At 46.7% G+C, this 15881-nt stretch overlaps 1 protein-coding gene across 2 annotated transcripts; it reads left to right on the top strand.

Annotated features, from left to right (window-relative positions):
• Positions 1-5087: 5087 nt before the first annotated feature.
• Positions 5088-13645, top strand: NABP1 (nucleic acid binding protein 1). Of its 2 annotated transcripts, none has more exons than XM_041403428.1 (6): positions 5088-5400; positions 5511-5649; positions 8645-8716; positions 10075-10147; positions 10433-10493; positions 11301-13645. In XM_041403428.1, exons 1-6 carry the CDS (start codon positions 5310-5312, stop codon positions 11486-11488), a joined length of 624 nt encoding a protein of 207 aa, XP_041259362.1. In that variant the 5' UTR covers positions 5088-5309; the 3' UTR covers positions 11489-13645. The 2 variants fall into 2 exon arrangements, with proteins under 2 accessions (XP_041259362.1, XP_041259360.1); XM_041403426.1 differs by having other exon boundaries at positions 10427-10493.
• Positions 13646-15881: the final 2236 nt, after the last annotated feature.

The raw sequence follows: 15881 nt of genomic DNA, 5'->3' as shown, positions 1-15881 counted from the left end.
ACTGGTTTAGGTGACTGTGACTGGAGTCCCTGTGAACGGAGTGTGAGTTATTCTGGCACGGCTACAGTGGGAAAGTGCTAATCTGCACTTGTTAAACCTTTTAATTAAAGATCACTTTGATGAAGGTGCAAGGCTGAGAGGTCAGGGGTTTGCTACAGCACTCACCAGAGACCCAAGAAACAGCAGCTGTGAGTGGTAGTGAGCTTTGAGACTTGTCCTTTGGAGCTCTAGTGGAAAAGATGAAGAGGCAACAGCACCTATGCTCTCCATCTGTATGGGGCAAAGTTAGACCCAAATTCCTCCAGGTCAAGCTGATTCACAGCTGAGCAGGAAAGGTGACGTAGAACTGCCCCACATCAGTGATTTCATGTAAGTCATCTGACTGATGTGTGAGGGATTCATCAAAAGAGGGAAATGAATAACTTCCAAAAACACCTTGGAGGACTGGGTTCTCAGATGAAAACATGTGCTAAAAATGTGAGGAACCCAGGAAGAAAAGGCTACATTAGTGCAGCCGCATAGGCATGTGGCTCCTCTGGAAAGAATAAGAATGCTGTGAATTCTGATTGTTTGCTTGACCTTTTTTTTTTTTTTTTAATCCTGTGGTATTTACAGTGCCATGGTAGTCATTCAGCTCTCCTAGCTAACAGCTAGGGAGGTAGATGGAGCTGCCGGGAATCCTGGCATCAGACACTTGGCAGGCACCCTCCTGCTTGAGGCATCCTGCAGGAGGCAGGAGGGCAGCAGACAGCTTGGATGTGTTCCTGTTGGGGAACAGGACCCCAGCAGAGTGAGGATTCCCCCATGCACCTGCCCCACTGACTTCTGGAAGAAGTTCCTCTCAAACATGTGTGGCATTCCCAGGCATCACTCCTATTTCTCTGGGGAAATACTGACCTTGATGGCAGAATGTGGTGTGTTTGAGATGCCGAAGACACCAAACTACTGTTTGCTGGGGTCTCCAGACTGCCAGACTGGCTGCCAGCTTGTTAAACACACACCGATGTGCCATTAGGGAGCTCAAGTGTCATCAGTGTTATAAACCTGAACCTGCAGCTTAATTTAGGGGCTTGTCAGACATATGGTAATGGGCTGGTAAGGCTTGGTGAAAGGTGGCGTTTGCAGACATCTGTACCTTTTAAATCTCTGTATACAATAAAATATTACACATTAGCTTTTGCTCTTGCTGGCAGATTTCTTGTGGGAAGATCTACTTTGGGACTTCAGTAGCACTGAATACTGAGCAAGTGACAGAAATAGGGAGTTTGGAGCAATGTCTCTGCTGGCATAACTCCATTGCAGCCAGAGGGTGAAATCCCAGGCCCTGCTGAGATGCACGGGACTTGTGCCAGGCTTCAGCTGCTGAGAACTCTTTTAGCAACTCATCCTTGATTTTGCTTTGGACTGAAACCTCCCTGTGGATCTTAGCCTAGAGAAACACTTGCATCTTTCACACAGAAGAAAAATGTTCTGCAGCAAGCAAGTGAGCTTGGAAATGATTTAAACTTCATCAGTGGAACCTTTGCTGTAGACATTCTCTGCGGGCTAAATTTGGTTTGTATGGTAGACACAGAGTGGCTCAGAGACACCTCGGTGATGGAAGGGCTCATGCTTTGGCTGCAGTCACAGTTTATTGGACGTGCTCCCTGTTACTCCTGTGAACGGCTGGAGCAAAGTTTTGGTGCTCTCAGTGTACCTCATTCATGCAGTCAGGGCTCATCAACATTTTCTTAAGACCAGGAACCCTAGATATTGACAATGTAGCTTTCTCTTCTTTTTACAATGTATATTGCTGTCCTGGCATCCCGGCTCGTTTTCCAGGCCTATCCATTGTTCCAGGGTATTTTCTGGAAGCTCTTGAGGACGCAGACACACCTGCATCAAAGTCCCCGTGTGCCTGTTTGTGTGAGACTTACAGCCCCAGAAAGGTCAGAGAGCTGCTGCTTCCATTACCCATGGCTGTGACTTGATAACCTTATGGTTCTGAGGTCAAAAATTAAGCAGGAAAAGAGGTGCTAGAAAACCAAAATAAGTTAATAATAATTCTGGTTTCTTTATACATTATAAAGAAGCAGGATGGGGAAAACTCTTTGCTTTGCCGGTCACCTTCACAGCAAACAGGAATCATTCAGTCACTGCTGGATAATACCAAGGGCACTCTCAGTGGCTGGCAATTGGACTGATTAAAAAAATATGAGCAAGATTTTAAGTGTCTCTTTGAGAAACAAACAGAGCAAAATTGTTCATCAGTGGTGGAACAGACACTGTAAACAATGTAGTTAATGAATCTGGAAGGATCTTGTAAGGGAGCAGATGACCAGCTCTGTCTTTCCAGCACAGTCCCAGTCCCTTACAGAAGGAGTTTGTGACCTTGCCTTCCTATCCCACACATCAAGCTTTCTGCAGCTGTGTCTCTTTTTGCATTTGAGAAAACAGGAAATATTTCACCGAATCACAGAATCGATGAAATTGGCTGGTGATCTAGCACAGGTTGCCAAGGTGTGTTCAGTTGGGTTTTGAGTATCCCCATAGAGTGAGATTCCACCACCTTTCTGCACAACTGACTCATTTTTGGGCATCCTCACACTAAAAAAAAAAAAAAAAAAAAAAAAAAAAAAAGTTTTTTTTGTGTTCAGGTGGAATCTGGTGTTTCAGTTCGTGTCTCTCACCCTGTCAGTGAGCACTACTGAGAACAGTCTGCCTCCCTCTTGTCCTCTGTGCTGGGGATGGACCTTGTCAGGTGATCTTGGAAAGCCAGGCAGCTTTTCTGGATGCTGCAATTTCCAGCACCATGCCACGAGCAGATCCCTGAAGAGCCCAAAGTCTCCTCTTCAAAATCAGAGTTGTGGTCTTGCCTATTGTGCTGCTGTCCCCTCTCAGGATCCTGAACTGCACTGTCTCACAGGCACTGGACCACATGCTGATCCACCTTCATGTTTCCAAGCAGTTCTTCCTTGATTCTGAGATCCAGCAGAGCACCCTTATATTAGTTCCTTGATCAGCCACACCAGGGAGTTGCCAGTGTGCTCCTGAACTTGCCTAGATTGCTTGGGCCCCTCCCTGTGCTGTCATTTCTAGTTCAAACCTCTTCCTACCAGCTTCAAAAGAAACCTTGGTAAAAAATAAATCCTCCATCCTGCTGCTGGTCCCTGTGCTCCCTGCTGCAACCCTGGGGCAGCATTTCCAGCTGTGCTGGCTGTGAGGTGCTTTGAGCCCACATCTGGTGTCCTCTGCACCTCTCCAGCTGCTCTGGAGCACCAGCATCTGCCTTCCTGGACAGATGTTCACCTGAAACCATCTCACCAGAGACACGCCACACAAGTGTTCCTGGTGAAGTGTTTTAGTGTTTTCTGCTTTTCAGCTAACCACACTTGTGACCTCCTTTCTGCTCAAGGCTTCTCATAATGTGAATAAACTTTCTTAACTGGTGGTTTTGTTGGGTTTTTTTTGTTTGTTTTTGTTTTTTTTTCTTGAAAAATTGAAGGGTTCTCCTCAAATCTATTGTGCTTGGGGCTGACAACACAGGATACAAAATTATTCTTTCCAAGGGCTCTAAATAGATGTGGCAGACAAAATGAAGACATGAAGGCAGAAAAACCACCTATGTATGAAAAAATGTTACCAGTTCTAAATCAAGATAAAAGTATTTTTGTCCAACCTTTGCCAGATACACTGTCATTCCTAGAGTTTGGTTTGAAATCCTTCCCAAGTGACTAAATTAAAGCCATTCATGTACTGAAATACAGCTGGTGACTCTGAAAGTTTTAGTGCTACCGTGTTATAGATCCCAGCAGGAGATAGGCCCCTGAGGGAGTCTGTCACTTCCCTCATCGGCACTCATTGAAGGATTCAGTACAGAAGTGGATTAAGCTCTTGGGGGCCTTTAAGCAAACTCTCAGATTCCTGCAGTATATTTCATTCTGAGCCCTGAGAGGCACCCAGCAAGGCTGCTCTGCTGCCTACACACAAATATTGCTCAAAATTCCTTGGGCTGGAGCTCTTGTGTGGCCAGGCATTTCACAACTGCTGTCATCTATGGATTTCTGCTCACACAAATAGAAAGCCCAGCTAGCTGGGTTTGGCTCTGACAAGGAGCAGCAGTGCACATACACTGCTCCGCGACCCTTTCTAAAGGGGAAAGCTGAATTACAGCTGTTTGGGCTGTTCTGTGGCACAGAGCTATTCCCTTGGGACCTGCCAGCCAAAGATGTCACAATGCCTGTGGGGGCTTGTCCACCACCTCGATGGCTTCCTGCCTGGACAAGCTCCCTTCCCTCGTATTTTACACCCTGCCTGCAGCCAAACTCAAGGGAGTAATGCCTCTTCTCAAGAAGCTGCTGGCAGAATTCAGGTGCTTTGAAGCCTTTTTGGTGTTCATCAGGATTTAGACTCAAATTTTAAGCACAGGAAAGCTTAAAGCAGGCTACTGCACAACACCTGGCTTTCCCTACATGCCTGGAGCACTCGGTCCCAGGGTCAGAATGATGTGGTGCAGCCCTGCCAAACCCTGAGGTCACCACAGCCCCAACAGCCTTTTCTGCTTGTTGGAAACCAACATCAAATCTCTTCCGGAAACCAAAAAAACTAACGCACAAATATTTTTTTCTTTTTTTTTCCAGTGAAGGAAGGGCAGAACTGCGGGGAAATCGCCCTCCGGGAAACCTGTCACAACGCTCCTCTCAGCGTTACAGCCGGGGCTTAAAATGGCGCGGAAGGGCAGCGAACCGCTCCCTTACTCCGCTGTGCCGCACCAGCTGCCCTCGGGGCGCCGCGGGGCTGTTGCCCGGGGCGAAGTCAGTCGGTGGGCGATGGGGTGAGGGGAGGCAGAGCGACCGGACGAAGCACACCCGACTCGACAAGCCCGACCCGGCAGCGGCAGCGCCCCGAGAAGGAGAAGATGGCGGCAGCAGCGTTGGCCAATCGCCGCGCGGCGCCGGCTCGCGCCCGCCCGTTACCCAGTCCCGGCGCTCCGCGTGCCCCGGACGGTTCCATTCGCCGCAATCGCCCCCTCCCGGCACCCGGGTTGGTGGCGCCCGGCTGGTATAAAGCGGAGCGCGGCGCACGTGCGCTTCTCAGTGCCGGCGGGAGAGGGAGGCGGGGTGGGAGCTGTGCGGGTGGTGTCGGTGTGGAGAGGGAGCGGTGGGGGTCGGGCGTGCCGCACAGTCACCGCACAGCCCCTCGGTGCTCGTGTCCCCGTCCCCTGTGAGGGTCGCCGGTGCCCCCCTGCCCGGCGCCGCGCTGCTTCTGCTCCCCCGCGGGATGCGGGCTCGGCCCGCCCCGCTAGCCCTGACCCCCGCGCCGGCCGCAGCATGAGCGCGGCGAGCGACACGTATTTCCTTATAAAAGACATAAAACCCGGACTGAAAAACTTAAATGTCATCTTTATTGTGCTGGAGATCGGTAAGTGGCGCCCGGCACGCCCCACCCCCGGGCCGCCCACGCGTGTCACGGCGGGCGGGGTGGGGGGGCCGGCGGCGCCGTGCCCCCCTGAGCCGCGCTTCTCCCCGCAGGGCGAGTCACCAAGACGAAGGACGGGCACGAGGTGAGGTCCTGCAAGGTGGCGGACAAGACGGGCAGCATCACCATCTGCGTGTGGGACGAGATCGGCGGCCTCATCCAGCCGGGGGACATCATCCGCCTGACCAAAGGGTGCGTACGGGGCCGGGCCGCGCTGCCCTTTGTCACCCGCGGGGCCCCTCCAGGGCCGCGGGGGACACGGCCGCCGCCTCCCACCCGCTCCCTGTAACCCAGCCAGCGCCCTGAGGTCACTTGCCAAATTAAAGCCACCTTTCCCAGGCCAGAACATGCCTAGCGTGAGCGTACAGGCTAGGAGGGGCTTGGGTTTGTAACACGGAGGTGGTGGTGGTGAAGAGATTTGTGTTGGCTTTAAAAAGCTCCCGAGGAAAATACTTCTGAGGCAGGGGGGAATGCAACAGTCAGTCCTGGCCTGTAAATCAAGCAGGGGAAGTCCAAAGCATGTTCTTATTTTCACAGCTAATTCTTTACTCTGGCAGTCGGCTCCTTAATGAAAGGTGAGGATGATTACATATCACTCAGAAAAGTTGCTTTTCGTTGGAATGATGTAACAAAAGTGACTGGCAGAGGAGACCCTTTTGAGTTTCACTATAAAAATGCATTCTAGGGCTACACTGTAGAATGTGTTAATTTGTTTCAGTGCAAATAGTTCCTCAGAGGTCATTGATCAAAAAAAGAAACAAACCCAACCTCCAAACTTGTTGTGGGAATGTTAAGAGTCAATCTGAAAATCATTTTCTGTGTTACTTAAATTGTCACTAGCAAAGTCATAGTGAGTTTCATTTGAGTTCTTCATGCCAGTTAGGTTGCACTTTTAGAAATCCATGACACTGATCCTTTGGCCTGTGGCACTCTGGGATCTGCAGTGTGTATAAGGTCCTCTTAATTTGTTTTTATCAAAAAGTAGGTGAAAGGCAACTCGGACTGCTAACTGAGCTGCTCTTAAGTTGTTCAGATGAGTGTAATTCTCAGTTCTGGACTGAAATTGCATGACCCTTGCCACCAAAACTACAGCTGCTTCCTCCTATGCAAATGTCCTTTTACATGAAATGGGCTGACTCCTCAGCAGAGGTGGTTCTGGGGAAGGCTGCTTGCGTGGAGAGCACGTGGAGCTCAGGGATGGGTGGAACTAAACCAGAGCTCTGGGCCAGCACAAAGCCCCGTGTGTAGATGACATTGAAACAAATTAAGAGTGATACTGTTCAGCTGCATTACTGTACTCCCTTCTGTGGCTGCCTTACTGTAACTGCTCTGGTGCTCCTGTGCAACGAGTCATGGCATCCTTTAATCTAAAAAACTGAGCTTGGCTTGTGTGTATTAAATTTATGAGCTGACATCACTGTTTCTGGTGGGTGGCAAAGTCATGCCTTCATTTACATGAATTGCATGCTGCCTTAGGACTGCGGAGGGAGTGAAATGGCAAAAGCTAAATCCATTCTGGTTTGGCTCTCATCTTCAGAAGAATGTCCTCAGGCTGGCATACAGGGCTCTCCAAACACAATTTTATATTTAAATACAATTGAGTGTTGATGTTGCCATTTGCAAGGCAGGTACATTTCAGCTCTGTAGGCTAATCTGGCCTCATAGTGCAGGATGCCCTCTGATACAAGCAGAAAAGCTTACACGGGCTCCACGAGTAAACATGCCTTTTTTCTGCCCCTTGCTGAATTTTCAAGCTGCAGATGCATTCCTCTGCAAAAGCAGACACTGTTGCTTACTTTTGTAATTTGGTGAACCCATTTACAGGACACTGATGCACTTAATATTTCTAAATTTGAAATTAGTGCTGGAGTTTAGTGTTTTATGGCCAGCTCTTTTTGACATAAAAACCAGTCCTTGCACATGTGGAATAACTTTGTGCTGGAGGTTGTTAGTCACATGGTTTGCAGGGTCTTTTCCCAGTAAATGCATGTTTGACTTACATTTATTGTTTGGTAGCTCTTTTCCTTTATTTTCTGCCACAAGACTGCCTGACTAGCTGGTTATTAAAGGTTAAGCAGTGAGGGAATCTTTAAAGTGAATCTAGGAAGTGAAGAGCACTAATCCTTGTTCTGGATGGAAAGCTCCCAAGATAGTATCTGCAGTTTCAGTGCCTGTGCTTTCCTGCTGAAGTACAGAGAGGGTTATCACTGCACTGGCAGTGCTGTCCTCTCCTGCCAGCCTGACTCCTCCCTGGTGCCTCTTCAGGGCCCTGCGTGTGGCCGGATGTCTCCCAGCCTCAGCAGATAAGGCAAAGGGCAAGAGGCAGGTTTGTTCTCTGTTCCAGAGATACACCCGGAGCATAAGGAAGTGGTGACTTGTCCAGAGTGGTGACTCCTGTGAGTGCAGTTGCTGAGGCTCCCTGTTCCTGGGCGAGAAGACACGCCCATTCTTTTTAACTCCCTTGCACTGTGCCTGTGTTTCTGGTCTGTGCTTTACTCGTTCTCTACACATGCGTGATGCCCCTCACTGAAGGGAACAATTACACAGAAGGTTTTGTATGGCTCAGATTTCAGTGCTTCAAGTCAAGTGCCACCATAAAGAATAGAGTGCACTCACCCTGTCTTTGTGAGGGAACATTCCTGCAATCAGAAACCGATTTCAGCATGTTTCTATACATCACTTGGAGTTTGATGGCCAAACTTGTGCCTTTAAAAAACCCAGTCTGGTTTCCTATATCAGGAATGGAAGCACTTTTGATCATACTGCTACATTTAGTAGCAGTAGCTGTTCTCCAGCAAGCAGTGGTGATTCTTCATGGCTCCTGCTGAAAGCAGAACTGAGAGTTGTCACCAAGTATAACGCAGATACTGCTTTTGGCAAAATGCCTTTTCGCTGCAGGACAAGTCATAAGGGTTGCTCCAGTCTACAAAAGAGCATCCAATCTCAAAATAATTGGCTGCTTTCCTGGAATTGTCAAAGGAGTCTGCTGAGCTTCCGGTACCTTTTGCTAGAAGTAGTACATGGGGATCTATAAACAATTGGTGTTGGTGACTTTGGGGTCCCTGGGAATTTTTTTGGTCCATGCTTGTGTGTAATACTTGTTAGCTTCCTGGAAGATAGTATCCCTCCACTTCCTCTGTCAGCTCATTCACTAAGAAACTGCTTCACTTCTCCTTTCTGTGGCCAGGTACGCCTCTCTGTGGAAAGGATGCCTGACACTTTACACGGGACGAGGAGGGGAGCTGCATAAAATTGGGGAGTAAGTATTGTGTGCTCATACCTCTCAGCAGAGTGCCACGGTAAGTATGAGACCTGGTAGCTCTTAGGAAACGGCATTCAGGGAGCAAAAGTGTGTTCTCAGTCGTGGATGTAATGAGCTCTGACCCTGTCTGAGCTGTAGGTGCTTTGAGGACAATCAGCCTGCATCATTGGCACAGGTCTAGGAGGAGGAAATGTGTAAATGACAACCTGCTTTGGTTACCTAGGCCTTATCTTGATTAACCGCTTCATTTTGGTGGAAGCCTTTTGTATGTGTGTCATCCTTGAGGGACAGGCAATGCAGAGAAGGAAGAGCAAGGTCACTGCAGTGAATCATATCCAAGCAGAAACAAGCCTCATTAAACCTGCTTTAAACTGCCCACGGACTGGGGCAACAGCTCCTGCCTGAGAACAAACATGAGTAACATACTTGAGCAATAGAAAAAATAGCAACCTTTTCTAACCAGAGGAGTACTTCCACTGTTGCACAGTGCTGTGGGAAACCTTGCAGTCATCAGGGAAGTGGGGCTCTGGGGTTGCTACATATCCTCCTGTATGGTTCAGAATGCCCAGTGTTCAGATGGATTTACACAAAAAAAATCTACAGATTGTCTTGTACAAAATCCATTACCTCAGAAGTGTTACCCAGCTGACTTCTCTCCAACAGGCTGGAGTGATGAGAGTCCTTATCTGAGTTGTACCTCTCAGCAGCAGGTGGGAGCTCCACTTGTGTTTAACCATTCCAAGCAGTGTAATGATCCAGCTCTTTCTTCCTTTCTGCCATAATTTCCATGTTGTGATTTGATGGGCCTATTCTGCCATAGTCCCCTCGAGTGGAAAAGGATGGAAGCATCCTTTTCATTCCAATTTCATTGCCTGTGTTGGGCTCCTCTCTGCTATTATTGTTAATGGGGCACTGCATAGTATGGGAGCGTGTGGGAGTGAGTTTTCTCTAGAGGTGTAATGCAGTCCCTGTCTGGGAGCAGGCTGGGTGACTCAGTGCCTCAGGTGACCTTGTGAGTGGGTGCTGGACAAGATTATGCAGCTGGAAGAGAGACAAAGGGAGCCCTTTCATCACCTTTTGTTTTATTTAGGCCAGTTTACCTTCTTGATTAAATGAGTGCTTGCCTCTGCTTGATTGAAATGTCCTCACCAGGAAGATGTGGCAGCCTCACCACAAGCCTATAAAGGGATCAAAGAGCCTTTTAATACCTACAGATATTTTCTAAACAGTGGGGTCTGCATAAATTACTTCTAGACGATGGGATGTCAAGAATATATGCTCTGTGAATTGTGGAGTTGAGAACTCTGTTAAAAAAATGGCTTTAGAACTTCCTAATAATTCTAATTTCTTCCCAGGTTCTGCATGGTGTACTCAGAAGTGCCAAACTACAGCGAACCCAACTCAGAACACGTTGGGCAGAACAAACTGGTATGTTAAACTTGTCTGGGGCTTCTGGCCTAAAGTGCTCTTTGTTCTGAATATTTCACACTAGGTTGTGATCAGATGTGACTCTTCTTGAAAAAGGGACTGAGTGATATATACCTAGAAATTAGCCAATAATTGAAGTAGGAGATAAATTACATGTGTAGCCACTGTAAAAACACAGAGGGGAAAAAAATCAGCCCCTTTCTGTAAAAGTGTGAATTTTCCTACTCTGATCTGTGTCTTTTTTTTTTTTTTTTTTTTTTTTTACACCTTTCTCTAAAGGCACAGGGTGAACAGAATAGTATTTCTGCATCAAGTGGTATGGGTACTTGTACTTTTGGGCCATTGGGTAAGTTTTTTTTCAGTTTGTAGAAGTGAAAAAATGAGAAACACTTAATGGGAATAGAAATTTATTTCAAGGGTTCTCCATTCTTGGGATGAAAAAGTGTACTAGGCTCTAAAAAGTCATTCAGGCTGGGGCCAGAACCTCAAGCATGTAAGCATGAACATCTCCTGAAAATGTTTTTAGGATTTCTCCTGTAGGAGAGAGGAGGAGATTAGAATATTTGTGGTGCCTGTATCACATAAGGGGTCTTGACTAATCTTAAATTGTTGTGATGCTTTTGCAAAGTTTTTGCTGCACTTGAAATTCTGCTTTTTTTCAACTTCCTGGGACATGGGCTTTAAAAATTACTTCAAGTCTTGCTAGACACCATGGCTTTCCTGCCTGGTTAGCTCACAAAAATGGATGTGGTGGTAATCTGAATTCCAGTATTTTACTTATTCAGATCATTTTGTGCTGTATTTAAACATAGAATCTTAAATATGAAAATGCTTCAAGGCTTTGAGTAGGTGTAAACTGAGGGAACCTTGGTTCTGGCCTGCCTACACGATGCCCATACTCAGTAGCTGGTGTTATACAGCTGTTATTGTGAGCCTTCTTGCTTTAGTTGAGAAAGGGATGGAGGGAAGGTAGTTTGGGAGGGGAAAGGTAAGCTGTGATTTGGGGTCTTGCACTGCCAGAGAGGCTTTTCCTTCTGGTCTTCAGGGTTTGGTGTTTACTGCAAATCCATGTATTCCCTGTGGATAAACTTATGTAAGGAATCGGTGATTTCAAGCCATGGAACTCGTGATAACGGTTTTTCTGTCTTTTTAGGAAATGGTTTACAAACTGGACCTGAAGCAAGTGGATTTCCATTCACGTATAACCACGGCCACATTTATGCAGGTAGTGGGAGAGGCAATGGACGAGGACCTGTAAACCCAGCACCAGCTAATAGTGTTCAGCCTCTTCCCCCTGCCGTCAGTAACGGGAGGGACCCACGCAGGGCCTTTAAAAGATGACTATGCCAAATGTGGTTGTACAGCTTGCTTAAACTCTACACTCTACTTGAACACTTACTGCACTTTTATTTATAGTTAACTGTGAACCAGTTTGTCCTTTGGTTTGTTTATTTTTTTACCTTTTTGGTGTATGGAGCAAACTTGATGTGATCTATTTCTTGTTTTGCATCAGGGAAGCACAGTGAGTCTTCCCCGTACATAAAGGGGGTAGGGGGAGAAGGTGGATACGAGGAAGTAAGGGTCAGAGGTGAAAATGTCTCAATTAAAACTCAGTGCCCTTTGCTGAACAGAAGAAAATTTCAGTTACATACATGTATTTCTGTTGGTCAGCCATGTAGCCTTAATAGGTCTACTCTGTCCTGTGCACGCATGTGTTGACTTCCGTTAGGGATAATGGGAGCTCTTCGTATGGGAAGAGAAATGAAGGGAAGAGCAAAAGCGCTCTGGTGAGCTAGGTGTCCTGGGAATGAATATGGCTTGTCAAGCAATAAGTGTAAGGAAATGGTGGTGCCAGACCTAGTGGTGTCTCTGGAATCGGGGAATGGATAGCTTGGATCAAAGCTGAAGATGTGGTGAGTGTCACGAAGCTTGACTGTGATTCCAGAAAGGTGTACACGACTTGAAAAATTCCCTCTAAATACCATTATCACTGTCAAGGAAAGTGACACTGATTTTTGCTTTGGATAGAAGCTTGGATATTCGTTCTTGCTTTGCATGAGATAGCAGAATAGGAAGATCTAAATTCAGACAGTGTTGGGGAATATGCTTTTTGTAGCCTTTCTTCGTGTAAAAGCCCAAGGTTACTTTGCAGGAGCCTGAATTTCCAGGAGTGGACTGTTCTCAAATGCTGCATTACCCATCTCTTCAATGAGTCTGCCTACTCCTCCTTCCTTCATTCACTTTTCCAAATAAATTATGTATTAGATGAAGCTGTATTTGTGGATTGCAGAGGTACTGGCCAAGCACACAGCTGCACTTGTGATGCCGTTAAGCTTTCCTTCCTCTGTTTTATATGAAACATGAATTATCCCTTGAAGAGCCCTCTCCATATCCTGGGGGCCAAATAGCTGGTTTTATTTCTGAGATCACAAATGCCTTGACTCTAGATGAGAGTCCAGTGCCATATTTCAGATCAGGTTCAAAAGCAGCTCGGAAACTGAGGTGTCATACTGGATTCATCTGTTTAACTCTTCTTAACTGACCTCTCAAATAAAAAAATTGCACTAACCACATCAAAAACAAATCTAACTTTCTTTCTGTCAAGCCATAAAGACTTCATGACAAAAGGCTGTTTCTGGATTGCGAGTTGTCTCTGTGATCATTCATGTTCTTTGAATCTACCGATGTGTTACTAATGTTTACAAGTTGTTTACATTTGATACTTCTTGCTTTTGGTACTCTATCATGATCTGTTGAAAATTGCTTCTAATTGGTGCAAGTTCCCTGCCTGGTGTGAAATGAATTGAACTTTGTTTGAAAAGCAAGCATCAGCAACAACAGAGTGCTGAAGGGAGGTTGAGAGAGACCTGTGTGCCCAGACACCTGAGGGTTGTTTGTCTCTACTCTGGTAAAGTGCTTTCCTGGTACTTCCAGGTGGAACTAGTGAAACTTGTTTTGGACACAAGAGGGTGGCATGCCTCAGGAGATGCCCTCTGCATGCTGCTGTGGAAGAATACTGCTCAGTGGTGAAGCAAAAGCAGGCATTTCTGGGGAAATGGTGTAAGGAGGCGATGTGTAACTCAGGGACTTTAAATTGCATACTTGTTTAAATAAATGTGATGTATAGTCTAGATGCATGGACAACCTTCTTCTGCGGTGTTGCTCTAAGACATTTGATATGTGAGGAGGAAGCCAAGAGGACTTCTAAACCCAGGAAGTATCTGTGACGTGTTCCAGAGGTACATAAGGTGTAAGTATGGTGTGAGAGCCATGCTGCCCAGTCAGTAGTAACAGTGCAGGTGATGGCATGGTGGGGTCTTGGTGTTCATTGGAGTGAGTATCTCCAGTGTGGATCTCAAGTTCTGGTGGTCTTAACTTCTCTGTGGCATAAAGAAGTTAAAATCAAGGGCAGCCCTGTGTTAGTGTGTGCTGAGGTGCCTGATGTTTGTAGCTCTGCATCTGAGCTTTTATTAAGCTAATAAACAGAATACTTGTTCACAAATTCCAAGTAAAAAGTGATATGGTTAATGCTAATAAGAGGCATGAGAGTAAAACCCTTCAGTCAAGTGGATGATTGATGTGCAGTTGGGAGGAAAAAAGCAAGAGACTGGTCTTCACATTCTCAAGGTTAGTAGCATTCCTGCTTTCCTGTTTCTTACATAAAACTATTGCAGTTTATTAATAAATTTTTACTTCTTTGCAGGGGAAATCTGTGCCCTGAAATGGACATGGACTTAAATATAATTTATCAAGGTCCTCTGATCTTCCACTGAACCTGTGACAAAGTTGTTTCCCTCAGAGGTATCAGTGTCAAGATAGTGAGCTCTCAGCTTGCAGAGGAATCTGGGAGCCTTACAGCTGTTGGGATCATACCACCTCGGTTCACAGAGACACACACACACATCTCTGTGCAAACAAGCAGTTGTGAATTCTAAGGCAGTTCCTCAGTGCTCAGTGATGAGGTCAGGGAGTCTCTTCACAGAGAAGAGACCTGTTAAGGGTTAGGCTGCACTTAAGGTAGTCTCATTCTGGATAACACAGATTTCCAAACGACAAAAGACACTGGAAGGTGTTCATGTACCCAGACACAAACTGCACAGTGCTGAAGTGCTGCTGAGTAGTCCCCATACACTTTAATCACAAGATGCCCTGTTCTCATCACCTGACAACAGCTCCCCCTCTCCTGCCTGCCCCAGCACAAGGACTGATGGCAGAGTGGAAAGAGTTCTGCTGTGTTTCTGCTGCCATCTGTTTTTTCTGTCCATCCTCTGCATGAATCACCTTGATCTGAAAGTGGCAAAGCAGCCCTGTACTGTAAAATACTTCATAGATTTGGATGCAGGGGAAAGTCATACACCCCATGCCCACAGTGAAAATTGGGAAGGTTCTATAAGAACAAATAGAAACGCAGAACCTGAAATCCAATCTGCCTTCACAACTTGTTTATTTGGCTTTGGCCTTAACTTGAAACTGGCATGGTGCAGTCCTGTGCTCTCCAAATAATGCTGCTCTTTAGCATCACAAATCCCAGGAAGGGTGTCTGCAGTGAGTGCTGCTTCTGCAAAGCCGTGATGGGTGGTACAAAACGCCTTTTCTACCTCAGTGCAGTGTCTGCACAGCCAACCCCCTTAGCAGCACTGCAGGGCTGCCCACCGTGTTCCCTGGACAGGAGAGTGCTCAGGAGAGCGGTGCCGTTCCCTGAAACCCCTTTTGTTTTTCATTGAGCCCTGTGTTTTGTAATTGACCTGGCTGCAATAGCCATCTTCTGTAGCTCATGTACGTACTCCTAAAACTAGGGATCTTTGCCCCACTATAAGGCAGTTTTCTTCAGAAGCTCCTGAAGTGCTTTTATAGGACTAGGAATTAGTAGAAGCAATGGCGTTTGGAGTGTTTCTGGGGAAGTCTCCTGGGCTCCTTCATGGCCCATGTGTTTTCACCTGCCAGGTTGTTCCCTTAATTCTCTAATGCTTGTAGGTGTGCCCAGTCAAACATGCTCTTTGTCCTCAAGCCCTGAGCCAAGCAGTTGTTTGCACTGCATGGTGGTGTCCAGCGGTGCTTTCCCACGGCATCCCGGGAGGTGCCTTGCTGTCTCCCTGCAGCCCTTGCTGCCAGCTGGCTCAGGAACTGCAGTCAGGGAATTTGGGGAATTGCATGCACCTGTGCATGCTCCTGGGGAGGCTGCAGGGCTGTGACTGCCCAGCCCGGACCTGCTGAGCTGTGTTAATGACTGCAGTGGAGCTTCCCCCAGCCAGGTCTGCCCCTGACTGCAGTGCTGCTGGGTGAGCCTGGCCCTGCTGCTGAGCAGCACAGGGGCCCCAGTGTCCCAGGAATTCATTGAGATGCTCTTTCTGTCTTCAGCCTTTGTCCTACTGAGGCCTTTATTCTTGCTTCCCGAGTATGTGAAATTGTTATGGCTCTTTATGGGGATTCTGCCTTCTAATTTATCCTGTGATGAATATGTGTGTGTGTGTGTGTGACTGGGATGATAAGATTAATCCTAAACAAGCTGTTGATTAAACTGGTGGAGTTCAAAGGGATTAGGAAAAAGTTTGGAAGTGACTAAGAGGAACTCTTAAGGACTTCATTCTTCATTTAGGTTTTTAATTTCTCTAAATTGCTGGTTTTTTGGTTTTTTTTTTTTTTTTGGTTTTTGTTTTGGTTTTTTTTGTTTGTTTGTTTGTTTGTTTTTCTCATAAAGAAAACAATGCACTTGTAATAGCTTCATCTAAAACTG

Source organism: Onychostruthus taczanowskii, unplaced genomic scaffold (assembly GCF_017590055.1).
Source record: "Onychostruthus taczanowskii isolate IOZ18803 unplaced genomic scaffold, ASM1759005v1 scaffold20, whole genome shotgun sequence".
NCBI lineage: Eukaryota > Metazoa > Chordata > Aves > Passeriformes > Passeridae > Onychostruthus > Onychostruthus taczanowskii.
Note: the sequence above shows the minus strand (reverse complement) of the source record. Positions and strands in the feature narration are given on the sequence as shown.

Coding starts and splice junctions, on each gene's coding strand:
- NABP1 (XM_041403426.1), top strand. CDS start 5,310: ATGAGCGCGGCGAGCGACACGTATTTCCTTATAAAAGACATAAAACCC. Junction 5,650..8,644: donor ATCATCCGCCTGACCAAAGG/GTGCGTACGGGG, acceptor TTCTGTGGCCAG/GTACGCCTCTCTGTGGAAAG. Junction 10,494..11,300: donor TTGTACTTTTGGGCCATTGG/GTAAGTTTTTTT, acceptor CTGTCTTTTTAG/GAAATGGTTTACAAACTGGA.